At 43.1% G+C, this 26,622-nt stretch overlaps 1 protein-coding gene across 2 annotated transcripts in view; it reads left to right on the plus strand.

Moving 5' to 3' along the window:
- Nucleotides 1–26,622, plus strand: part of ncf2 (neutrophil cytosolic factor 2) — a 45,012-nt gene that overhangs the window by 3,044 nt on the left and 15,346 nt on the right. Inside the window, exons 2-11 of one of the 2 annotated variants that reach the window (XM_067990462.1) lie at nt 5,786–5,868; nt 6,240–6,348; nt 8,476–8,610; nt 9,782–9,889; nt 11,551–11,610; nt 16,849–16,892; nt 17,987–18,128; nt 22,913–22,960; nt 23,647–23,722; nt 24,834–24,892. In XM_067990462.1, the coding sequence (XP_067846563.1) occupies nt 5,786–5,868; nt 6,240–6,348; nt 8,476–8,610; nt 9,782–9,889; nt 11,551–11,610; nt 16,849–16,892; nt 17,987–18,128; nt 22,913–22,960; nt 23,647–23,722; nt 24,834–24,892 (864 nt within the window). The remainder of the gene's footprint in view (nt 1–5,785; nt 5,869–6,239; nt 6,349–8,475; nt 8,611–9,781; nt 9,890–11,550; nt 11,611–16,848; nt 16,893–17,986; nt 18,129–22,912; nt 22,961–23,646; nt 23,723–24,833; nt 24,893–26,622) is intronic. The other variant, XM_067990463.1, reaches the window with a different exon arrangement.

The raw sequence follows: 26,622 nt of genomic DNA on the forward strand, positions 1-26,622 counted from the left end.
TGGCCATCTCTAACAAGGAAAGACCTAAGCACCTCCCCCTAATGTTCAACAGCACCAACATTGCCAAGTTCCCCTACCATCAACATCCTGGGGGGGAGGTCACTATTAACCAGAAAACTATCACCTCCGAGTCCCCATCAAAGTCACACTCCATCTTGACTTGAATATATAATCACCGTTCCATTATTGTCACTGGGTCAATATCCTGGAATTCCCTACCTAACAGCATCATGGGCGTACCATCACCTCAGTTATTTCTTCCCCCATTTCCCTCAATCCTTAGCACCTCCTTTAGTTGAACTAACTTCTTTAATATTTTCCTTTTATTTATTATGTTATCTCTCAGCTCACTTTTAACCAATTCAGGATTTGCCTGCCCTCCAATATCCTTCTCTTTTTTAAACACTGAAGTGAAGTACTGGTTAACTATCCCTGCCAATTTATGCTCATCCTCTACTAAAATAGGTACCACCTCACCTTTAACAATTCTCTTTTTAATGATTTATTTGTAGAATCCTTTACTGTTCTTTTTAATATTTTTTGAGATTCTCTGCTCATGTTCCCTCCTTACTTTCCTTATCCCTCTTGTAACCTCTTTCCTTATTTTCGCATATTCTTATACTTTTAGCATTTTTTGTCATACGTATAAGCCCCATATTCCTTCTTCCTCAATTTTAGTTTGTTTCTAACCTCTTTATTTATTCACAGCATCCTGAAATTTGACGTAGTCTCCTTTTTTAATGATGTGGAGATGCCGGTGATGGACTGGGGTTGACAATTGTAAACAATTTTACAACACCAAGTTATAGTCCAGCAATTTTATTTGAAATTCACAAGCTTTCGGAGGCTTCCTCCTTCCTCAGGTGAATGTGGAAATGAAATCCTCGAACCTTTCGCATTTATAAATCACAGAACAATACCTGGTGATTACAGATAGTCTTTCCAACTGCCCGTTGCCAAGGCAATCACAGTGTGCAGTCAGAGAGGTGTTACCTACAAGGCCACCAAATATACAAACAACCAAAAAAAAACAGAGAGAGAGAGGCAGAAACATAGAAACATCCGGAAGGAAGAGAAAGACAGCAAATGACCCGTTATATTAAAAACAGATAACATTTGTTCGCTGGTGAGGTTACGTGTAGCGTGACATGAACCCAAGATCCCGGTTGAGGCTGTCCTCATGGGTGCGGAACTTGGCTATCAATTTCTGCTCGACGATTTTGCATTGTCGTGTGTCTCGAAGGTCGCCTTGGAGTACGCTTACCCGAAGGTCGGTGGCTGAATGTCCTTGACTGCTGAAGTGTTCCCCATCTGGGAGGGAACCCTCCTGTCTGGTGATTGTTGCGCGGTGTCCGTTCATCCGTTGTCGCAGTGTCTGCATGGTCTCGCCAATGTACCTTGCTCTGGGGCATCCTTTCCTGCAACGTATGAGGTAGACAACGTTGGCCGAGTCACAGGAGTATGAACCGTGCACCTGGTGGGTAGTGTCCTCTCGTGTGATGGTGGTATCTGTGTCGATGATCTGGCATGTCTTGCAGAGGTTGCCGTGGCAGGGTTGTGTGGTGTCATGGACGCTGTTCTCCTGAAAGCTGGGTAATTTGGTGCGAACGATGGTCTGTTTGAGGTTGGGTGGCTGTTTGAAGGCGAGTAGTGGAGGTGTGGGGATGGTCATAGCGAGGTGTTCGTCGTCATTGATGACATGTTGAAGGCTGCGGAGAACATGGCGTAGTTTATCCGCTCCGGGGAAGTACTGGACGACGAAGGGTACTCTGTTGGTTGCGTCCCGTGTTTGTCTTCTGAGGAGGTCTATGCGATTTTTCGCTGTGGCCCGTCGGAACTGTCGATCGATGAGTCGAGCGTCATATCCCGTTCTTACTAGGGCGTCTTTCAGCGTCTGTAGGTGTCCATCGGGTTCCTCCTCGTCTGAGCAGACCCTGTGTATTCGCAGGGCCTGTCCATAGGGGATGGCCTCTTTGACGTGGTTGGGGTGGAAGCTGGAAAAGTGGAGCATCGTGAGGTTGTCCGTGGGCTTGCGGTAGAGTGAGGTGTTGAGGTGCCCGTCTTTGATGGAGATTCGTGTGTCCAAGAAAGAAACTGATTCTGAGGAGTAGTCCATGGTGAGCTTGATGGTGGGATGGAACTTGTTGATTTTGACGTGTAGTCTCTTTAGTGATTCCTCACCGTGGGTCCATAGAAAGAAAATGTCGTCGATGTATCTGGTGTATAGTGTTGGTTGGAGGTCCTGTGCAGTGAAGAAGTCCTGCTCGAACTTGTGCATGAAAATGTTGGCGTATTGGGGTGCGAATTTGGTCCCCATGGCTGTTCCGTGTGTTTGGGTAAAGAACTGGTTATTGAAGGTGAAGACATTGTGATCCAGGATGACGCGGATGAGTTGTAGGATGGCGTCTGGAGATTGGCTGTTGTTGGTGTTGAGTATTGATGCTGTTGCAGCGATGCCGTCATCGTGGGGGATACTGGTGTAGAGTGCCGAGACGTCCATCGTGGTGAGAAGTGTTCCTGGTTCAACTGGTCCGTGGGTACTGAGTTTTTGTAGGAAGTCTGTAGTGTCGCGACAGAAGCTGGGGGTTCCCTGTACGATGGGTTTCAGGATGCCCTCGATGTATCCAGAGAGGTTCTCACACAGGGTTCCGTTGCCTGATACGATAGGACGTCCGGGTGTGTTGGCTTTGTGTATCTTTAGGAGGCAGTAGAAGTCTCCCACGCGGGGAGTACGTGGGATGAGAGCGCGTAGGATGTTTTGAAGGTCTGGATCGAAGGTCTTGATCAGTTTGTTGAGCTGGTGGGTGTGTTCTTTGGACGGTAACCGTCTGTAGTGATCCTGGTTGTCCAGTTGTCGGTATGCTTCTTTGCAATAGTCCATTCTGTTCTATATGACGATGGCTCCTCCTTTGTCCGCTGGTTTGATGACGATGTTGCGGTTGGTCTTGAGAGCGTTGATGGCGTTGCGTTGTGCTCGGGTGACATTCTGGACTGTCTTCTGAGTGCGGCTGATGAATCTGGCATTGACGCATTTCCTGTCAGCTTGAGCATACATGTCAAGCTGAGGGCAGTGACCCTCCGGAGGAGTCCAGTTTGACTCTTTCCTCTTCGGTTGCTGTACCGCGGATCCCTCTGTCTGCTGTTCCGGATCATTGATTGTCTCATTGGGTTCGCTGCTGAAATCTTGGGGTTTGTGGAAGAATTCCCGGAGCCTCATTCTCCTGATGAATTCCTCTGTGTCCGCCGCGAGACGAGTGGGGTCCATTTTGGTAGTGGGGCAGAAATTGAGCCCTCAGCTGAGAACTTCGATTTTGTCTGGTTCAAGGGTGTGGTCGGACAAATTGACGATAGACTTCCCTGTGGTTGCAACCGTGGTACCAGGGGAAGCTTGGTCGATGCTGGTGGTGATGCCGAGTTTCTCAAGCTTCCTGCTCTTGGTTTTCATGTAGGCAGCGTAGTTCCATTGCCTCGTCTGTTTGGCGGTATCTCGTAGCTGGTCTGCTGTGTCCTGAGTACAGGTTGAGAGTATGGACTCTATCTTAGTTTCGAGGTTGCTGCGTCTGCTGTAGAGTTGGTGTACGAAATGGTTGCGGAGTGTGCGAGAGGTACGGCGGCAGAGTCTCTCAGCGTAATCCGAGTTGTATGTGGACTTGAGTGGGTTCGTGATCTGTAGTCCTTTCGGGATCTTCTCTGCTTTCTTGCAGCTCTGTAAAAACTTGATGTCTGTGTCTATATGCGCAATCTTCTTGGATATCCTTTCCACTGTGAGCCGGCAGTTTGTGGTGTCGATGGTAGCCATGATGTGGAGATGCCGGTGATGGACTGGGGTTGACAATTGTAAACAATTTTACAACACCAAGTTATAGTCCAACAATTTTATAATGGTATGCATTTGGTATCCTTTGGTATGCATATGGTATCCTTTTTTAATGGTATGCATTTATTCTGCAACTTTGCAATGTCCGTTTTAAAAAATATCCCATTGTTGATCTACAGTCCTGTGTGTCACTTTCTCAATCCACCTCACCATAGCTAGGTCACTCATCATCTTTCTAAAGTCTGCTCTTTTCCAATCTGGTACCCTTCTTTTTGTACTAGCTTTTTTCCCTTCCTATTTGGACTTTAAATTTTATCATGATTAAATTTTATCACTACTCCCGAGGTGTTCACTTACATTTAATTCAACTACTTAACTATTTTGCTACTGGTAACTAGTTCTAGCAATGCCTCTCCGCTTCTAAACATACAAACATACTGCTTGAGGAAGGAGTCTGGCACACATTTTAGGAATTCCATTCCCTTTTCTCTGTTTACTCTTCCCTGTCCCAATCAATGAGTGGGTAATTAAAATTACCTAGAACAATAATTTTGTTATTCCTATTCATCTCACTGATTGTCTACATATGACCTCTTCCATTTCCCTCGCACAATTAGGGGCTCACAGTACAACCCCAGTAATGTAACAATCCCTGTTTGGTGTCCACCTTTTTCTTCTCCCCTCCTTGTTATGCACTCACAGACGCTTGTCCACACATTGAGCACTTACAGAAATGTAAATTGTCGTAACAGCTGCCTAACCTAACAATTTTCGTTATCCAATTCTGGCAATTGTTTTCCACAAATGATGTTTTCAAAGTCTTATCAACAAAGGAACCATCATATTCCACAGGGTATTTAACTAGCTCTGTCTGTACTTCTTCCTGAGCCCTTAAATCCCAGTCCTAACCAGATTTTTATCTAAGATCTTTAAACAAGATAATTGAAATGGCACTGACTACTTTTGATGAGAATCTATTGCTCACATCAACTACAATGTGTGAGGGGAAATCTTCTATCTCTGGTTCAGCTTGAGACTTATTAGTTTTGAATCCATGTCTTCTAATTCTGTTTAATAGCATACTTGCATCCTATAAAGGCACATTCACATTTGCCACTTCTACATTTTGGATTACAGGAGATCAAACTCCCTGGAGCAGTCCCCTGCATTAACGTTGCACATTGGTGGGTCTACAATTCTTCATTTGGGTTAAGGAAGCTGAGTTTAGCAATGTGACCATGGGAGAAGCCAGCACAAGGACGCTGTTCTCCCATGATCCAAATTCCAGAAGTGGTAACTGTACAAACACCTGTGAAGAAGAAAGAACTTGCATTTATACAGCACCTTTCACAAATTGGTTCGCAGCCAATGAAGTGTAATCACTGTTATAATGTAAGCAAATGCAGCAGCCAATTTGCACACAGCAAGGTCCCACAAACAGCAGTAAGATAAATGGCCAGTTAATCTGTTTTAGTGGTGTTTGAGAGACCAATTAGCCAGGGCACCAGGAAAACTCCCCTGCTTTTCATCGAATAGTGCCATTGGATTTTTTACTTGCACCTGAGCAGGCAGGCGGGGCCTCGGTTTAACATCTCATCCAAAAAAAGGGCACCTCCAATAGATCAGCAGTCATTCAGTACTGCACTGAAGTATCAGCTCAGGTCTTTCTGGAATGGGGTTTGAACTCACAACCTTCTTGAGGTGAAAATGTTACCCCTGAGCCAAGGCTTCTCAAACTCAACCGTGCCAGCTCGAGCGGAGAGTATTTGGCAACTTTTGCCTCTGGGTAGGACTCCTTTTTTAATAATAAGCAGGAGAATGGCCGGTGTTCGCCATAATTTATGACAGATAAATGAAGTTGACATTAATGAGCTGCTGCAAAACACTAAAGTGCTTTGAAGTGGAGATGGGTTATCGTAGGTTTCTTTGATTGAAAAGGAAGATTAATCTGTACTCTTTGCTCTCTAGGCGTTTGATAAGAGCATCTGCAGGGATGAGCATTTGGCAGTCGCTTTCTTTCAACGTGGGATAACTTTGTACAAAAATGACAAGTAAGCTGCTTTTCTACATTGTTTTGGGGTCAGTTCTTAATGCTTCCAATTAAAATCGGCGGTTCCAGTAATAGACTAGAGCAGACTGTTTGGAAAAGCCTGAATTCTGTGTTTACAATTTCAATAATGATCCAGAATTACATTTTAGAAACTATTTTAAAATGCTGATAACGTGAGAATTATGACTGAATCACAGCACTGCTCCTATTTAGGTTGCTTCTCAATTGGGTCCTAGATTCATGCAGGAACTTGGTGCTATATGCATGCAGGAACTTGCAAGCCAAAAATTCTTGATGACAATATCCAGTTACATGAAGTATTTTTGGAATTAAAATGTTTTCCTTTATCTTGCTCCAAATTTTGTTATTCAGGCATGAAGAGGCCTTGAGGGACTTTAAAGAAGCATTTTACCGATTGAGGGGGAATCTGTTAATTGACTACAACCAGCTGGGCCTGAGGTACAAGCTGTGTACCTGTGAAGTAAGTACATTTAAAGAGCCAGTACACTGGGCAAAATCTGCCCATCTCAGTTCTTAAAGAGTTGCAGCTCGCCAGAAAAGGGGAAGTTGTGATGGTGACAGAAAAGTAAATCAATTATTCACAATAGCATAGGAGAGACATGTAGGAAACACTCGAGATCTTACTGCAGGAGGTGCACCACTGGAAGGTGACCCTATTTGAGCATGAAGACCACCCTCTAGTAAAAGCACAGCTGACAGCTGCATAGGTCTGTGACTGAGTCCCTAACTCCAAATGAGGACAAAGTTTGCTGCTTTCAAAAGAAAGGTGAAGGTAACTGTACTGCTCCACTTTGCAGAAATTTCTTATGGGGCCCATTAACTGTGGCACAAACCTAAGCTGGGAATGGCTGCCCTTTCTGCGATTGTGCACAAACTTTTGCACATATTCTTTCATGGTGCCAAAGCTGTTTGGTAAACTTTTCTTGATGGTGGAGGTGGCAGTCGAGGATCAGCTAACAAATGCTGAGATGTCTAGGCTGAGGTGCTCCCCTGATGTTAGGAAGTTTCCAAGTCAGATCAACAGCCATGATGGCAGAGGATATCATTGTTCACCTAAAAGCCATCCAGCCAGAGTTTCATCTCCTTCAAAAAAAATTCGCACCATGGAGTGCTGCACATCATGGCTGCTTCCTGGATAATGGCCATTAGTGTACATGATGATTTTTCCATAGTGAGATACCACTTGAACATTAGCTGAGTGAAAACCCTTTCTTTTCATGAAGGACAGTGAGTAGTATGAAGAGAGGGGACTAGAAGGGTAGATGCTGAGAGGATGTTTCCCCTTGTGGGAGAAACTAGAACTAAAGGCCACAGTTTAAAAATAAGGGGTCTCCCATTTAAGATGGAGATGAGAATTTTTTTCTCTGAGGGTTGTGATTCTGTGGAACTCCCTTCCCCAGAGAGCGGTGGAGGCAGGATCATTAAATATTTTTAAGGCTGAATTAGATAGATTCCCGATTAACAAGGGAGTCAAAGGTTATAGTAGGTAGACGGGAAAGTAGGGTTGAGGTCGCAATCAGATCAGCCATGATCTTATCAAATGGCAGGCTCTTAACTCATATGTTCATATGTATGTTCGTATGTTAGTCCCGATGCTTAGATAAGTACACGTGTGACTTCTTGTAGATGAGAGAAATCTTACTACCCGGTGAAAGCTGTGTATCCTGTCCAGCTGATGCCTCCTTCCAAAGGAAAATGATGAACATGTTGCCCGTCCAAATTACTGTTCATCACTTGCTATAGTGATGCGCACTGCAGATTGCTTGATGTGGCAGATGTTCTTTGGAATGGGTGAGAAGGATGCCAACTCTACCAGCCTGAAAGAATGCCAACACTGGCAGGCTGTCCCCTACAACGGAGGTGGTGAAGACAGGTTTTCTCTGACATGTCCAGGTACAGTTCCTGCAGTAGTGATGGTTGTGGCCAAGATATATTTGTTGGCTCATCTCAATTATGAAATGCATTTAGAAACCCCCAAGGAATACTCCTCCTGATCTATTGTAAAGTACCACGACAAGCCAGCAGTATGCATGAATAATGAAGAAAAGTATTGGTGGAGAAAAAAACCTAAAATGCAACAATGACGACATTGAGCAAAAGACAACAAATACATGACGCAAGTTCATCCAAGGGCACATGAAAATGCAAATCCTCACCTCCCCAAAAATAATTTTAAAATAACTTGCCTTCTCCCTTCAAAAGGGCGACATGAGCAGGCGAGCTCCCAAACATGAGCCTAATCTTTTTGGATATGACATGGATTTTGGTGGAGCCTCAACCAAGATTTAGTATGTGACCCCAAACTGCTCATTTAAATAGGTAATGGAGGCCCATGTATGCTGGTAGCGTGGCCAGCTTGAGATTGCTCAAAACGCTGGTCATAAGATCAGGCATGGTAAGAATCAGACACATGAATTCCAGTGCCCGATTTGCTAACATGCCTGGAGTATACAAGGCTAATAAAGGCTCATAATATTTACTCTGCATCGTATTTCAATGATTGTTGTTGATTGCTGATGTTTTAAACTTACAGGAGGTAGAAATATCAGTACTCTGTACTTAAATGTTTGTGGATTGATCCTTCTAGGTACTTCACAATGTGGCACTGGCACAGGCCACAATACAGAAATGGGACAAAGCTGAAGCAACTCTAAGGAAAGCCTTAACTTTTAAAACCGAGGCCAAGCACAATTTTGTGGATCGGGCTCTGGAAGCTGTTCAGGTATTGGTTTTATTCAAATGTTCACAGGCCTCTAAAGCCTTCTATACCTTCCTGTCCTCTAGTGTGCCCACTGTACCTTCCTGTCCACTAATGGTGCGCCCACTTTACCTTCCTGTCCTCTAGTGTGCCCACTGTACCTTCCTGTCCACTAATGGTGTGCCCACTGTACCTTCCTGTCCTCTAGTGTGCCCACTGTACCTTCCTGTCCTCTAGTGTGCCCACTGTACCTTCCTGTCCACTAATGGTGTGCCCACTGTACCTTCCTGCCCTCTAATGGTGTGCCCACTGTACCTTCCTGTCTTCTAGTGTGCCCACTGTACCTTCCTGCCCTCTAATGGTGTGCCCACTATACCTTCCTGTCCTCTAGTGTGCTCACTGTACCTTCCTGTCCTCTAGTGTGCCCACTGTACCTTCCTGTCCTCTAATGGTGTGCCCACTGTACCTTCCTGTCCTCCAATGTGCCCACTGTACCTTCCTGTCCTCTAATGGTGTGCCCACTGTACCTTCCTGTCTTCTAGTGTGCCCACTGTACCTTCCTGTCCTCTAATGGTGTGCCCACTGTACCTTCCTGTCCTCTAGTGTGCCCACTGTACCTTTCTGTCCTCTAATGGTGTGCCCACTGTACCTTCCTGTCCTCCAATGTGCCCACTGTACCTTCCTGTCCTCCAATGTGCCCACTGTACCTTCCTGTCCTCCAATGTGCCCACTGTACCTTCCTGTCCTCTAATGGTGTGCCCACTGTACCTTCCTGTCCTCTAATGGTGTGCCCACTGTACCTTCCTGTCCTCTAATGTGCCCACTGTACCTTCCTGTCCTCTAATCTGACTGATTTGGGTATTTTCTACTAAAATGTGCCCTAAAAATATTGTTTTGCCCGGAGGAGGAATTAAATGCTTAAGTATCATTAATTCCCTGACTGTTATTGTGCATGATAAGAATCAACTAGTACTAGGATAGGGAATAGATCTCAGCTCAGTACAGTTTTACTCAACTAGTGCTAGTACTGGTGGAAATGTAAGTGAAAGTAAACTTAAAGGGGCAGAAAGTAATTCTTCCCACAGCAAAGTGCTCCTTTTTAAAACAACTCCTGCAGGGTTGGGAGGAATGTTGTGTTTTTCTTTTATCGACTGTATGTACAATACTATATCTGGTCCCTGATACCTATTCACAGAAGCGGGAGCTGTTTCAACCCCTGCAGCTGCCAACAGGAGAACTCTTCAGACCGAAGAAAAGAATAGTGGCTCAGCTGGACAAGCAGGACTTCCTGGGAGAGGCTAAGGTACTGACTCATTCCCAAAACATTCCCACTTAATCAGACAGCGCTCTGAATGTTTTTGAGCAACAGGCTTCTGTGATCTTAATTCTCAAGAGATTCGCTCTTTAGAGCTCCGGCCCAGTGCTGTGAAGTCCGTGGAATGCCGTACACACTGCTGCCGACCTCAGTTCATTACAAGGGGCTGCACTTCAGGATCGCAGATACGATTGTAAACTCCCTGTAATTTGAGAGATTACAAAAAAAAGGGATATTTGTGGTCGCGCCCAAAAAGAGTAAGGCTTGGGAACCCCATCAGAAGTTTAAAAACAGAGGTGTACCACCTGATGCCAAGTTTAAAGCCGGATAGGGGTTGTGATGGGGAGGTTTGGGGGTGGGATCATGGCTTGAGTTCTGAGACTTGTTCTGCTGATGATAAATCTTAATGGCCTTAATAATTAATAATTAATGTCTTCACATCACAAGACACAAACCTAGGTGCATAAAATTGACTTTTATTTGGAAAAATAGATCTTTTTTGTTCCATTTATGGTTTAGATATTTCTGGACAGCTGATGAAAATCTGGAGGAATAGAACACAAAATTGGACAGGTGGTAATAATACTAGGGAATTGGACATTGTGCGGCATAACCTCTCCAAAATGATTTTCTGTCGTTTTCTTTATTCTAAGTATTGAATACAGAATTGTCGCTGGGTCAAAATCCTGGCACTCCCTTCCTAACAGCACTGTGGGAGAACCGTCACCACATGGACTGCAGCGGTTCAAGAAGGCGGCTCACCACCACCTTCTCAAGGGCAATTAGGGATGGGTAATAAATGCCCGCCTTGCCAGCGACGCCCACATCCCATGAACGAAAAAAAAAGAAAAAAGGAATCAAGCTCTTTTATCCCCCTGTTTTTGTAGTTCATGCATCATTTGCCCAGCAGAAAGTGGGGCAGTTGACCTGCTTTTAGACCATCGTCAATGTTTCCCTTGTACAGGGTGATAGGGGCCGAATGAGTGACCCAGAGTGACTCTCTCTCTCTGAGAGACAACGTTGCATCATTTAAGAGAAAATTGGATAAAAACTTGAAGCAAAGGAAGATATAGGGCAGTCAGGAGAGAGCTGGGCAGTGGGATTAGTTTAGCAAAGAGCTGATACAGGCACAATGGGCCGATGGTCTCCTTCTGTGCTGCAAGTCTCTATGGTTCTACACGGGTTGCCTGTCCTCCACTGGCCACCTTCCCCCAATGGCTGAGATCAGAAATAGTGAATCGACAGCCCGTTTTACATCTCTCTCGATTTTTATTTCAATTGAAGTCAACAAAAATAAAAATCGGGAGAGAAGTAAAACGAGCTGCCGATTCACTATGATCCGTTTTACACTATCGCACAAAGTCTAAAGATCCCCCCCCCAGGTGGAGCTTGTAGAACGCCACTACTATAGTGACCTATCCTGGTTCTCCACCATGCTTCCTCATTGTAGAAGATGTCTTAATTCCAAGTCTTTTTTGAATGAAGTGGTGTTTGTTGCATGTTTTAGTGTTGAATGGGTTATCTTTGAGAATGAGTGTGTGGTTCAGAACTAAGTCAGCATTGTGCAGACTGCTGATCTGACAGAACGTTCACGCAGTGTTCAGAGATTCCGGACTGATTCCAGCTGCTGTCTTTTGTTTGCATTCTAGGTGGTCGCATCAATCATTGACAAAGATGCGTTCTCTGGCTTCGCTCCCCTGCAGCCTCTGGTACATTTCACTTTATAGACAGATTTTTAAAAAATGAACATATGGCTTAGGCCAAAGGTATTAAGTATGTTAATTAATTTCTGGTTAAGAGAGTGTCAACTTGATGCAAAAGCTACTTTTGTTGGAGATATGGGCCCCGAAATTCCTTTGAACATAAGAACATAAGAAATAGGAGCAGGAGTAGTCCATACGGCCCCTTGAACCTGCTCTGCTGATCTTCAACCTCAACTCCACTTTCCTGCCCAATCCCCATATCCCTTGATTCCCCTAGAGTCCAAATGTCTCTCTATCTCAGCCTTGAATATATTCAACAACTGAGCATCCACAGCTCTCTGGGCTAGAGAATTCCAGAGATTCACAACCCTCTGAGTGAAGGAATTCCTCCTCATCTCAGTCTTAAATGGCCGACCCCTTATCCTACGACTATGCCCTCTAGTTCCAGAGGTTCTGGCATTGAATGAACTGCACAATCTGGTTGGATGGGGAATGATTTTGGGGCCGGACCAGGTTTCACCGAGTTTCACTGTCCCTGTCAGAAATTCTATTGCTCTTGGGCCCTGATGAATAATGAACAGAACTGGCTTTTTCATTATTTAACTCCGACCTTGTAAAATGGAATGATACCCAAAGCAAGAAGTAACATTTCATCTTTAATTGTGGTTTCTATTTAGTTTGTAAGGTTATATTGTCATTTGGAAGCTCTGTAGTTTTGCACTTCTATTTTGTAACTGAATTAAGTAGAAGTATTAGTACTTTTTAAAAAATTGTAATTGCTGTACCACTTTTATTGGCCAAGATAAACTGACTATTTTCTGTATGGTATTTATCATACTACCATACAGCAGAGAAGGAAGCCATTCGGCCCATCGTGCCTGTTCTGGCTCTTTGGTAGACCTATTCAATTAGTCCCAATCGTCTGCTCTTTCCCCATAGCCCTGTAAATGTTTTCCCTTCAAATATTTCTCCAATTCGCTTTTGAAAGTTACTATTGAATCTGCTTCCACCACCCTTTCAGGCAGTGCATTCCAGATCATAACAACTCGCTGCATAAAAAATGTTTCCTCATGTCGCCTCTGGCTCTTTTGCCAATCACCTTAAATCTGCCTCCTCTGGTTACCGACCCTCCAGTCATTGGAAACAGTTTCTCCTTATTTACTCTAACAAACCGGTCGTGATTTTGAACACTTCTATCAAATCTCCCCTCAACTTTCTTTGCTCTAATGAGAACAACCCCAGCTTCTTCAGTCTCTCCACATAACTGAAGTCCCTCATCCCTGGTACCATTCTAGTAAATCCCTTCTGCACCCTCTCTATAAGGCCTTATCATCCTTCCCAAAGTGTGGTGCCCAGAATTGAACACAATACTCCAGCTGAGGCCTAACCAGTGATTTATAAAGGATTAGCATAACTTCTTCGCTTTGTACTCTATGCCTCTATTAATAAAGCCCAGATTCCGCTATGCTTTTTTAACAGCCTTCTCAACTTGTCCTGCCATCTTGAAAGATTTGTGTACATACACCCCCACCCAGGCCTCTCTGTTCCTGCACTCCCTTTAAAATTGTACCATTTAGTTTATATTGCCTCTCCTCATTCTTCCTATCAAAATGTATCACTTCACACTTCTCTGCATTAAATTTCATCCGCCATGTGTCGTCCATTTCACCAGTCTGTCTATGTCCTCCTGAAGTCTGTTACTATCCTCTACATCGTTTACTACATTTCCATGTTTTGTGTCATCAGCAAACTTTGAAATTATACCCTGTATACCCACGTCCAGATCATTAATATATATCAAAAAGAGCAGTGGTCCTAATACCGACCCTTGGAGAACACCACTGTATACTTCCCTCCACTCTGAAAAATTATCGTTCACCACCACTCTCTGCTTTCTGTCCCTTAGCCCATTTTGTATCCACGCTGCGACTGTCTCTTTAATCCCATGGGCTTTAATTTTGCTAACAAGTCTATTATGTGGTACTTTATCAAACGCCTTTTGTAAGTCCATATACACAACATCAACCGTACTACCGTCATCAACCCTCTCCATTACTTCATCAAAGAACTCAATCAAGTTAGTTAAACACGATTTGCCTTTAACAAATCCATGCTGACTTTCATTTGTTAACCCATATTGTTCCAAGTGCCAATTAACTTTGTCCTGGATTATAGTCTCTACAAGTTTCCCCACGTTAGGCTGACTCGCCTGTACTTGCCAGGTTTATCCCTCTCCCCTTTCTTGAATAGGGGTGTAACATTTGCAATCCTCCAGTCATTTGGCATCACCCCCATATTTAAGGAGAATTGGAAAATTGTGGCCAGAGCCTCCGCAATTACCACCCTTACTTCTCTCAGGATGCATCCCATCCGGACCGGGTGACTTTTCCACTTTGAGTACTGCCAACCTTTTAAGTACCTCCTCTTTATCTATTTTTATCCTATCCAATATCGCTACTCCCTCCTCCTTTACTGTGACATTGTCAGCATCCTCTTTTTTAGTGAAGACATGCAAACTATTCATTTAATACCTCAGCCATGCCCTCTGCCTCCACAAGAAGATCTCTTTTTTGTCCCTAATCGGCCCCACCCTTCCTTGACTACCCTTTTACTATTTATATGTTTATAAAAGACATTTGGGTTCTCTTTTATGTTAGCTGCTAATCTATTCTCATACTCTCTCTTTGCCCCTCTTATTTCCATTTTTAGATCTCCCCTGTACTTTCTGTATTACGAACCGTATATTTGTCATAACCCTCCTTTTTCTGTTTCATTTTAATCTCTATAACTTTAGTCATCCAGGGAGCTCTAGCTTTGGATGCCCTTCCTTTCCCCCTCGTGGGAATGTGTCTACTCTGTACTCGAACCATCTCCTCCTTGAAGGCCTCCTATTGTTCAATTACTATCTTGCCTACCAATTTTTGATTCCAATTCAACAGAGCAAGATCCATTTTTAACTTACTGAAATTAGCCCTCCTGCAGTAAAGTATTTTTTACGCTTGATTGTTCCTTGTCATTTTCCATAACTATTCTAAACCTGATGATATTATAATCACTGTCCCCCAAATGCTCCCCTTGCCCCACTTTATTCCCTAGAACTAGATCCTTCCTCGTTGGGCTGGAAACACACTGATCAAGAAAGTTCTCTTGTACATATTTCAGGATTTCCTCCCCCTCTTTGCCCTTTACACAGTTATTGTCCCAGTCTATATTGGGATAATTGAAGTCCCCCATTATCACTACTGTGTAGTTCTTGCATTTTTCTTTAATTTGCCTGCAAATTTGCTCCTCTATCTCCTTCCCACTATTTGGTGGCCTATAGTACACACCCATTAGCGAAATAGCTCCTCTATTGTTCCTTAATTCCAACCAAATAGATTCTGTCTTTGACCCCTCAACTACATCATCCCTTTTCAGTGCTTTAATAGTTTCTTTGATAAATTCTGCCACCCACCCTACCCCTCCTTTCTTTCTTTCCCTATCTTCCCTGAATACCTTGTAGCCAGGAATATTAAGTACCTAATCCTCCACTTCTTTGACCCAGGTCTCTGTTATTGCCACTGTACTACAGTCCCATGTGGAAACTTGAGCCTGCAACTCACCAACCTTATTTACCATGCTATGTGCATTTACACACATGTACTCCAAACACATCTTAGATTGCCTCACATTTGCCCTCTGTTTGAATCCTCCTATTTCTGAACTATTCCTTATTCTGGTGCTATTTGTCTCTACTAGTCCTCTGTGTACCTTGTTTTTCTTCTCTGATGTTTCATCCTAGTGCACAACCCCCTGCCAAATTAATTTAAACCCTCCCTCACAGCACTAGTTAACCTCCCTAAGAGGATATTGGTCCCAATAGAACTGATGTTTCTACGATAATTGTCTAACAACTGCTTGCATTTCTGACTCTTGGTTCTTCCTCCTCTGTTTAATCTGTAATGCTCTTGAATTGCTGATTCACTTTCATCTCTCCTTCTCTTGTTCACTCTTACTCTCAGTCTCTCTCACTCTCTTTTTCTCTCTCTACTTGCCTGCTTCTTTCTGCGCAGAGTTTCCAGTTCTAAGAAATTGCCACAGCAATATAATAGATCACACTGTCCAACCTTCATGGGCTTTTCATTAATCAATCAATAGGCCACCTATGGACTTTTCATTAATCAATCGATAGGCCACACATTGACTTTTCATTAATCAATCGATAGGCCACACATGGACTTTTCATTAATCAATCGATAGGCCACACGTTGACTTTTCATTAATCAATCGATAGGCCACACGTTGACTTTTCATTAATCAATCGATAGGCCACACGTTGACTTTTCATTAATCAATCGATAGGCCACACATGGACTTTTCATTAATCAATCGATAGGCCACACATGGACTTTTCATTAATCAATCGATAGGCCACACATGAACTTTTCATTAATCAATCGATAGGCCACACGTTGACTTTTCATTAATCAATCGATAGGCCACACGTTGACTTTTCATTAATCAATCGATAGGCCACACGTTGACTTTACATTAATCAATCGATAGGCCACACATGGACTTTACATTAATCAATCGATAGGCCACACATGGACTTTACATTAATCAATCGATAGGCCACACCCATGAACTTTTCATTAGCGGTCAGTCAATAGCAATCATAGGAACATAGGAACAGGAGTAGGCCATTCAGCCCCTCGTGCCTGCTCCACCATTTGTTAAGATCATGGCTGATCTGTGATCTAACTCCATATACCTGCCTTTGGCCCATATCCCTTTGATTGGAAACCCTAGCTGATATTTTTTCTCTCCCTCCATCTCTAGCTTAGGGAGAGTGATGCCAGTTGTGATGCTCTCCTGCTGTCCTAGGTGAGATCATTTAGCGCAGAAAGAGTATTGATGCCCATACTTTCGTAGATTGTATAAGTCAGTACGCTGTCTAAATGGTGCAATTAACCACTGCAATCTTGGAAGCTGAAAGTGTGTCTTTATGTGGTATAAGCTAAGCATGTAGGGGCACAATGATTACAAAAACTAAACCATGTGATATAAATTAATTGCTCCTTTATCCTGTGAGTTACACAAGCCATGTCACTCAATGGTGTATCTTCAGTAAACTAATGTACATCCTCTGCATCTTTCTATAATACAACTTGGGCCATTCCTTTTATTCAATGCAAAGTGTGGTGCTCTTCAACAGTGCGGACAACACTTTAATCAGATATATTATTCAAATTTAATTAACAGGCGCCAGAACCTGTTCCTCAAAGTAAAGCTCCAGAAAAATTAAAGTAAGTGGAACCTACTCACTGTCAGTTTCTACTCTGAACTCCGTTCCAGTGTTAAGGCTTGTTCGCTGATCAGTACACAGCACTTAAGAGTAGTCTGGGAGTATTTATGTACATATGTACATATCTGTGTATATTTCTGTATGTGTATATAATATGTACATATCTGTGTATATTTCTGTATGTGTATATATGTACATATCTGTGTATATTTCTGTATGTGTATATAATATGTACATATCTGTGTATATTTCTGTATGTGTATATATGTACATATCTGTGTATATTTCTGTATGTGTATATAATATGTGGTGGCAGTGAGTTACGGAGTCAACCGCACTGTTCTGATGGTAATGTAAACTGCAAGAATTAAGTTCCACAGAACGGCGAGCACATATTGTCAGTATTGAGCAGAGGTGGTGAGGCTAAATTACTGGCTTCAAGTCACTGTTATTCTTCACAGATTTATACTCTGCCTGCGCTGTTACATTTTCTGTCTCTCAGAACAGGCCATTGGCGCACTTAAGCCTGCACCTTCCACAGACCATGTGCAATCTGCACCTTTGTGGACTCTACCTCATCCATTTAATCTCCCGAGGGAAAGGTCTGTAAAATACTGCCTAATCCTGAAAGGTAACTAACCGTTGCAGCCCTGTGTTCCCCTCACCCCATCTCCAGCAGCAGAGACAAATATATTCTGTGGAAGATTTGATTACCTCAGTTCAGTTCTATCACTACAACCTCTAAAGCCATTCCTAACTAGGCGTTTACACAGCTCATTTTTGAACGAGTTAATCAATTTAACATCTTGCTGGGAATTTGTTCACCTGCCTCCTTGATACAGATTTCTGCCTCTCAGCCAGTAATAGCCTACAGTTATTAAACATTCAAATAAGGCAATGTATTGGAAATTCAACATATAGTGACAGTACTGGAAGACACGGGTTCAATGGCCTTAAAAGGAGTCTGTCTAGATAGGCTGTCTAAAAATGATTATGAAATGGACTACTGTTGAGATATCCTACATTGAAAAATAGATATGAAGTCGATATAAAGGGGTTTGACTTCAGATTTATAACATTTCTTTATCCTTGCAGGACACTGGAGGGTGAACCTTACAGGGTGCTATTTAACTTCATCCCAAAAACTGAACTGGAGTTAGAAGTGCAGTCAGGAAATATAGTCTTCCTGCTGGACAAAGGATGGGACAACTGGGTGACAGTAACGTTCAACAATGAGGCAAGTTCTAACTGAGCAGCACTCATCCACCAGAGCACTGCTCAATCAAATTGGTGGGTGACTGAATAAAACCACAGATAGCAGACGGTTGGCCTGCAGTCTCAGAATCATATTCCAGATTCTCTTATTGCAATAATGTTTTGGTAGGTTTGATGATGGAATCATGGACAGAGATCTGGTGATATTCAAAGCAACCTGCTGGAATGTGAGTTATAATCACCAGCAGATTTAAATACCTAATTCGTAATGGCGTGGAGGTTCCTTTAGAATTGAACACAGAGCTACAATCAATGCAGTACGTTTGTCCTACCAATGTGGAAGTTTAACATGCCCACTGAATGAACAGATCGGACTGCTTGTCTGCATTAACGTCCCAATAATAATGGGTAAATCAGAAAACAAAGCAGAAGCTGAACAGAAATGCTCAACACTTTAAAAGTTATTTATCTTTGGCAGCTTGTTGATTGGAAGCAGTGCTGTACCTCAGATCCCAGCCTCAGCCACCATGGGCTACCACTCCCCCCCCACTCCTTCCCCCCCACCACTCGGAGAGCTAGCAGTCTCATCCACATTGCGAGATGTGGTGAGATGAGATCAAAACAAGATCGGCAGGTGGGTCATTTCAGAGCCCCGAGCTGGCGAGATACAAAGTGTAAACAGCAGCCCAAATATCCCTCAGAGTTCAGGCTGTAGGAAAAGAGAAAAGTAGCTACGAAATGAAGAAAAAAAACACTTTATTGTGACCTAGCTCCTCGTGACTACAGTGCATGAGTATGGGGTCCACTCAGGAATAGGGGACCCTTGAACAGAAAGTGTTCTTATTTGATGGGTTCCTGTGACTTGATTCAGCAAACACTGGTCTCTGAACAGACTGATCCCACTGACACGATGGGCAGAGAACAGGCACATTCTAAGGCTTGTGTCATCAATGTCTCTGCTCCAATGCCTTTTTTCATTCTTTAATGAAATGTACGTACTTTTTAAATAACATTTTTAGGTGTTAGCCAGGGCTCAGTGGGAGCACTCTCGCCTCTGAGTCAGAAGGTTGTGGGTTCAAGACCCACTTCAAAGACTTGAGCACAAAATCTGGGCTGACACTTCATTGCAGTACTGAGGGGGTGCTGCGCTGTCGGAGGTGCCGTCTTTCGGATGAGACATTAATCCAAGGCCCCGTCTGCCCTCTCAGGTGGATGTAAAAGATCCCATGGCACAATTTGAAGAAGAACAGGGTAGGTCTCCCTGGTGTCCTGGCCAGCATTTATCCCTCAACCAGCATTACTAAAACAGGTTATCAGGTCATTATCTCATTGCTGTTAGTGAGACCTTTCTGTGCACAAATTGGCTGCTGTGTTTCCTACATTACAACAGTGACTACACTTCAAAAGTACTTCATTGGCTGTAAAGCGCTTTGGGATGCCCTGCGGTTGTGAAAGGCGCCATATAAATGCAAATTCTTTCTTTATTTAACTGAATGCTCCAGCAGTAAATACTTATTGCTCATTGTACAGTTATCTTCTCCTTTAGCAGTCAGATTTCAAACAGAGGGACCACTCAGTGCCAACCCTACATTAGGGTCAATTGTGTCAGTCCTTGGTTCCAGGGACACTGAGTACCACTAACCTGCAGCTGAAGAGGCTCCTATGAGAGAAACGGGTGAGGGACTTGTTGCAATAAACCTCCCTAGTAGAGCTTTACAGGGCTGAAAATCATCTGCTGCAGGCAGAAGTGAACATTGCATTGCCATATACAGTGGCAATGTTTTCTGTTCCTCGTCCTGTCCTCTGTGCACTGCTCCACCTGGTGGCCTGACTGAGAACTCACCTAAACTGAGTATGGGTGAGTTTGACGATAGCTCTGATTTGGATCGATGTTGCCGCCTGTGCATTTTTTGGCCTGATGATGCATACTTTGGCAAGTTGTCCACTTTTTTATTACAACGGGAAGTAAATATCTGGTGTTCTGAGTTCTTGGTGGATTTGCTGGGTTATCAGTAAAATATTAAAACTGGACCAAAGTGCTGCAAAATTTTAAGGAGAGCAAAGTGAAATTCAATACCATCGGCAAGCAGCAAAGCTGCTCGTCTTGGGAGTTAAAACACTTCAGCATTAAACAAATAGCTGGGAAACATGCAGGAACCAGGAAATCCTGCAACAGAGGGAAAGATGGCACTGAAATAAAGGTATTCCTTTATACCAGCTGAATATTGAAGCCACACAGCAGTTGAAAAAAATTGCCTTAGAATGATAGAAGGAGGCCATTCAGCCCATCGAGTCCGTGCCGGCTCTCTACAAGAGCAATCCAGCTAGTCCCACTTCCCTGCCCTATCCCCATAACCCTGCAAATTTTTTCCCTTCAAGTACTTATCCAATTACATTTTGAAAGCCATGATTGAATCTGCCTTCACCACCCCCTCAGGCAGGGCATTCCAGATCATAACCACTCGCTGGGTAAAAAAGTTTTTTCTCATGTCGCCTTTGGTTCTTTTGCCAATCACCTTAAATCTGTGTTCTCTGGTTCTTGACCCCTCTGCCAATGGGAACAGTTTCTCTCTATCTACTCTGTCCAGACCCTTCATGATTTTGAATACCTCTATCAAATCTCCTTTCAATCTTCTCTGTTCCAAGGAGAACAACCCCAGCTTCTCCATTCTATCCACGTAACTGAAGTCCCTCATCCCTGGAATCATTCTAGTAAATCTCTTCTGCACTCTCTCTAAGGCCTTCACATCTTTCCTGAAGTGCGGTGTCCAGAATGGGACACAATACTCCAGTTGTGGCCGAACCAGTGTTTTATAAAAGTTCATCATAACCTCCTTGCTTTTGTACTCTATGCCTCTATTTATAAAGCCCAGGATCCCGTATGTTTTTTTAACCTCTTTCTCAACCTGCCCTGCCACCTTCAATGATTTGTGCATATATACCCCCAGATCTCTCTGTTCCTGCACCCCTTTTAGAATTGTACCCTTTAGTTTATATTGCCTCTCCTTGTTCTTCCTACTGAAATGTATCACATCACACTTTCCTGCGCTGAATTTCATCTGTCACATGTCTGCCCATTCCATCAGCCTGTCTATATCCTCTTGAAGCCTATCACTATCCTGCTCATTGTTCACTACACTTCCAAGTTTTGTGTCATCTACAGATTTTGAAATTGTGCCCTGTATACCCAAGTCCAAGTCATCAATATATATCAAAAAAGAAGTACCAACCCCTGGGGAACACCATTGTATACCTCCCTCCAGTCTGGAAAAACAACCGTTCACCACTACTCTCTGTTTCCTATTACTTAGCCAATTTCATATCCATGCTGCCACTGCCCCCTTTATTCCATGGGCTTCAACTTTGATGACAAGCCTATTGACACTTTATCAAACGGCTTTTGGAAGTCCATATACATCACATCAACCACATTGCCCTCATCGACCCTCTCTGCTACCTCATCAAAAATCTCAATCATGTTGGTTAAACACGATTTGCCTTTAACAAACCCTGCTGGCTTTCCTTTATTAATCCACACTTTTCCAAGTGACTCTTAATTTTTGTTCCGGATTATCATTTCTAAAAGTTTCCCCACTACCAAGGTTAAATTGACTGGCCTGTAGTTGCTGGGTTTATCCTTACACCCTTTTTTGAACAAGGGTGTAACATTTGCAATTCTCCAGTCCTCTGGCATCACCCCCGTATCTAAGGATGATTGAAAGATTATGGCCAGAACCTCTGCAATTTCCACCCTCACTTCCCTCAGCAACCTAGGATGCATCCCATCTGGACTAGGTAACTTATCTACTTTAAATACAGCCAGCCTTTCTAGTAACTCCCCTTTATCAATTTTTAGCCCATCCAGTATATGAACTACATCTTCCTTTACTGAGACTCTGGCAGCATCTTCTTCTTTGGTAAAGACAGATGCAAATTACTCATTTAGTACCTCAGCCATGCCCTCTGCCTCCATACATAGATCTCCTTTTTGACCCCTAATTGGACCCACCCCTCCTCCTACTACCCGTTTACTGTTTACATGCCGATTGAAGACTTTTGGATTCCCTTTTATGTTAGCCGCCAGTCTATTCTCATACTCTCTCTTTGCCCCTCTTATTTCCTTTTTTGCCTCCCCTCTGAACTTTTTATATTCAGCCTGGTTCTCACTTGTATTATCAACCTGACATCTGTCATTCGCCCCTTTTTTCTGCTTCATCTTAGTACAATACCTTAAAAAAACCTGTTTTCTTAATCAAGCCCCTGGCTTTGTCCCAATCACCCCCCACCCCCAATTCCATTTTGGATCTGGTATAAGGTGCCAATCCTATTTTGTGTCTTTGCATTGTGAAGGACTATTGAATGGTTTATGGTTAACTACTGCATTGCAACAAAACCATGTGACTGATGAATGGTGCAGGGCACAGGAAAGTCACTGAGATCACTTCAGCAAGATATATTTGTTAACACAACAACTCACTGTCAATAGAACTATAACGCACCAAGCCCTGCCCTGCCCCTCCCTTAACACACAACTGATCCTTTCTCTGCTGAGTTCAACCTGTATAAAATTCAACTGAGTTCAACCTGTATAAAATGGATGTCCAATAAAATTACTAATGTGTAATTCCTTGGACTTTTTATGGTACTTTTTCTGAAGTATTACATTTTACGTAAAACTTAACTTAAAAACATCTTTCTGGCTGTTATTTGTGAGTTAATCCATTTTGCTTTAGTTTGGTCTCTTCAATATGAGTGATGTACGGTGGTTATGGATATTTCCTAACTGTGTTTTCTCTCGTTTGTTAGACTGGGTTAGTCCCCTATAACTACCTGGAGCCACTGGAACCCAAAAAGGTAAAGTTGTGAGTGGTGTGTTTATCAGGGAAAAGTCCCATGCTGCTTGATTTAGAAAATAAAACTTTCCATTGGATTTGATTTTGAGAAGCTCCCCTGATGGCCACACAGATCAGGAAAGTGTCATATTCGATCCCCGTTTCGTGCTGATCTCATTTAGGGCAGTGGTAGGGGCTCTATAATTGAATTCAGTGCACCTGCCTTAAGTAAAGGAAAATCAGTCAGCATTCCCAATCCCAATTGCTATTCAATGACCCTTGTTGGCAGAGCATGAGTGTGGCTGTTGTGCTTGGCCGTGCTGCCATTCTGGCCCTTGTCCTGAGGTCGAATATCCTGTCGACATTCAGGAGAGATGCAGATTATGCCCTGACTACCATCAGTGGTGGTCTGTGAATGACTAGCAGGAGACACAGTTCAAGCAGTGTCTAATTCTTCACTTCTCAGAACTGGAACGCTATGGTCCCCAGTGGGACACCAGGCAGAGAACCAGTGACATTTGACCAATTATGGTCTTGAGACCTGAGTGATGCGAACCCAGAATCTGCTGAGTTTATATTCGTGCAGAATTTAGTTTAAAAATACTGTTTGTGTGATTCTTTTTGTGATAGAGAGTTCTTTTTCAGCTCTGTAAAGTACAAAGAACACGAACACCTAAAGAGATTATGTTTTCTGTGTGTCTTGATTAGGGTGAAAGATCTCATCCTCCTGATATCCCAGCACCACCCATGACAACAGCCCCTGAAAGACCAGCCGATGTGAAAGGTGAGGATTTTCACAGTCTCACCAAACAATGTAATTTTAAGAGCACCAGTTAGAAAGTTATACACACATAACAAATTACAAGTAAAATATGAAAAGCAGAATGGCAAAAAGCCTTTGAAAAAATTAAAGCTGTGAGCTTCAGTGCATTCAAACAAAGACTCATGGCGGTATGGGAATGCAGGTCTCAGTGTTGCTGTTGTTAAAATGTGCTGAGTGTATGCTAGGCGAGCTCCCATTAATGGGAGCTGGAAAATGAGAACTTTGCAGCCTGACCTCCTGCACAGCAGTGACGGAGACCTGACAGCAAATGCCCATCTAGTGTCTGGCTGCAGGAGGTGCATGGCCTAGGGGAAACTGGAAAGAAAACAGTTCTTCAAAGTGTTGCTTTGTTTGTTCCCCTCACCCTTCCTCTAGTGAAGACCGTGGCTCATGTTTTCATATGGTTAGATAGGTGTTGGCAGCACTCCAGGACCTCAACATTGGGGAAGGTTCATGGGCAGAAACTTTAAATTGCCAATTGGCCTAGGCAGCGACTACACATGTGCAGGTTTCTACATGCAGTTGTTCGTAAATTATGTTTGGGATTTTAAACATCACCAAAAGCTGTTGCATCTCCACTTCTGCAATAGAAATGGAGTTGGATCTAGAGCAGGGGAACCTGACACTATTGTACAACTGATTCAGGGAAATGGATGTCTGCTCTCCTGTTATATGATGATGGTCATTGATGAGCATGGCCTAGACTGCCTTAAATAAAAACAGAAAATCCTGGAAATACTCAGCAAGTCAGGCAGCATCTGTGGAGAAAGAAACAGAGTTAATGTTCCAGGTCGATGACCTTTCATCAGACCTGAAATGTTAACTCTGTTTCTTTCTCCACAGATGCTGCCTGACTTGTTGAGTATTTCCAGCATTTTCTGTTTCTATTTCAGATTTCCAGCATCTGCAGTATTTTGCTTTTGATCTAAACTTTGAGCTAGGACACATGGTAAAGAGTAGTCACAATGGAGAACATTATAAATTTAACAAAAAAAAAATCTAGTGCGCTGTTATAGAGTTAAATAGAAATATTCACTGGTTTCTGAAGAAATTTTATTTGTTCATTTTTCAGATGAGAATTTACTCACTGTCACAAGCCAACAGGTGACAGAACCTTCAAAAAAGGTTCAGGTAAGGATCTTTATCTGAAGTACTGTAGTACCTTATCATAGTTCTCAAAGCACTCCATGCACTGTGAATTATGCTGTGACTGCTATGTAGCAAAGGCAGCAGTCAATTTGTGGACTGCAAAATCCAACAAACAGCAAAGAGATGAATGGTTTTTGGTGGTGTTGGTTGAGAGGGGAATGCTGGCCAGGACACTGGGAGAAACGCCGGCTTTTCATCAAATAGTACAATGGGATCTTTAATGTTCATGTGAACCAGTGGAATAGACAGTGGTTTATCATCTCAGCCGAAGGTCACTTCTAACAAAGCACTCCTGAATTATTGTAGTCGAGAGTAGTCTAGGCTATGTGCTCAAGCTCTAGAATGGGGCTTGAATCTACAACTACTGAGTAAAAGTGCTACCAACTGAGCCAAGTTACTACTTGATGCTACAAATAACGAGACAGAACTTTATTACAGATGCTACCAAATAGAATAAGCACCAAGTCATTTAACGCTATTACTATTTAGCAGTGCACAGATAACTGTATTTTAAAGACACACCTCCTTCGTGCAAGTGTTTGTTCGGCAAACTATTTTTCATTTTTCAATATGTAATGTGGAAATGCAACACTTGTGTTTAATGCAGCAAAAGCCTCTTCCAGCTCCTGAAATTAAAGTCTGTCACTTTCTCATGAAGACAGCACCCTTTAGTTGCAACCACTCCCCTTCCTCCCAAATGAGACAAAGGCAGCAAACTTGTTTGCCTTGAGCTGATCTTGTTTTAATCACGAAATCAAAATCTGCTGCTTAGATTCCAAGCAACCTCAATGCCGTTTCCTTCCTTTTATTAAAATTTTGAACAATCCTGGGGAATGCCCTTAATTAGTGCTGAACTTGAGAAGGAAAATAGATTGTGACAGGAAAACATCAATCAGTTATGAAGTACATATGATTAAGAAGATTAAACTATGGGATGGATTCCCTGGCGTACTCCTCTAAAATAAATATCGTTGTGATATTGTACAAAATTTTGACAGAAATTCTCAGATCAAATACATGCTTCACTGTAGATGACACGGTACTTGAAGATATAAACACTGAGGATTTTATAAAGTTTACACGATTTGGTGGCATTGCAGAATGACGGTCAGGATCATTTTTAGCAGGGACCCTAAAGCACACAGTGGGGAATAGGTCGCTGGTTGCAGGTTTGAGATGCTGGTCTATAAATTGGATGGTGCCCGAACCAGTGCATGACCCAGTGCAGTGCACGTGCCTAATGAGACCAGCAGCAGAACCACGGCAAATTGATCCACCGGCCTCATTTGTTTATTACCAGTGAACTATGGGTGCCAGTCACAGCCTCAGAGGCATCTCACTGGTTACAGAGTGGGGGGGGGGGTGGAATTTAGCCGGTTCAGACATCAGCCGAGGGCCTCAGGTGAGTCTGAAGGGGTGGGGGGGTGGGCAAGGCAATCGGGAGGGAGGCCGAGTGGTGGCTGGCAGCAGTTCAGATTCTTGGGAATGGGCGTTACCAGCAAAGCTGGCATTTATTGTCCATCCCTAGTTGCCCTTGAGAAGGTGATGGTGAGCTGCATTCCATGTAGTGAAGGTAGTCTCACAGTGCTGTTAGGTAGGGAGGGAGTTCCAGGATTTTCACTCAGCGACGATGAAAGAATGGCGATATATGTCCAAGTCAGGATAATGTGTGACTTGGATGGGAATTGGTAGTGATTGTGTTCCCATTCGCC

The sequence above is a fragment of the Heptranchias perlo genome, chromosome 9, assembly GCF_035084215.1.
Source record: "Heptranchias perlo isolate sHepPer1 chromosome 9, sHepPer1.hap1, whole genome shotgun sequence".
Classification (NCBI taxonomy): domain Eukaryota; kingdom Metazoa; phylum Chordata; class Chondrichthyes; order Hexanchiformes; family Hexanchidae; genus Heptranchias; species Heptranchias perlo.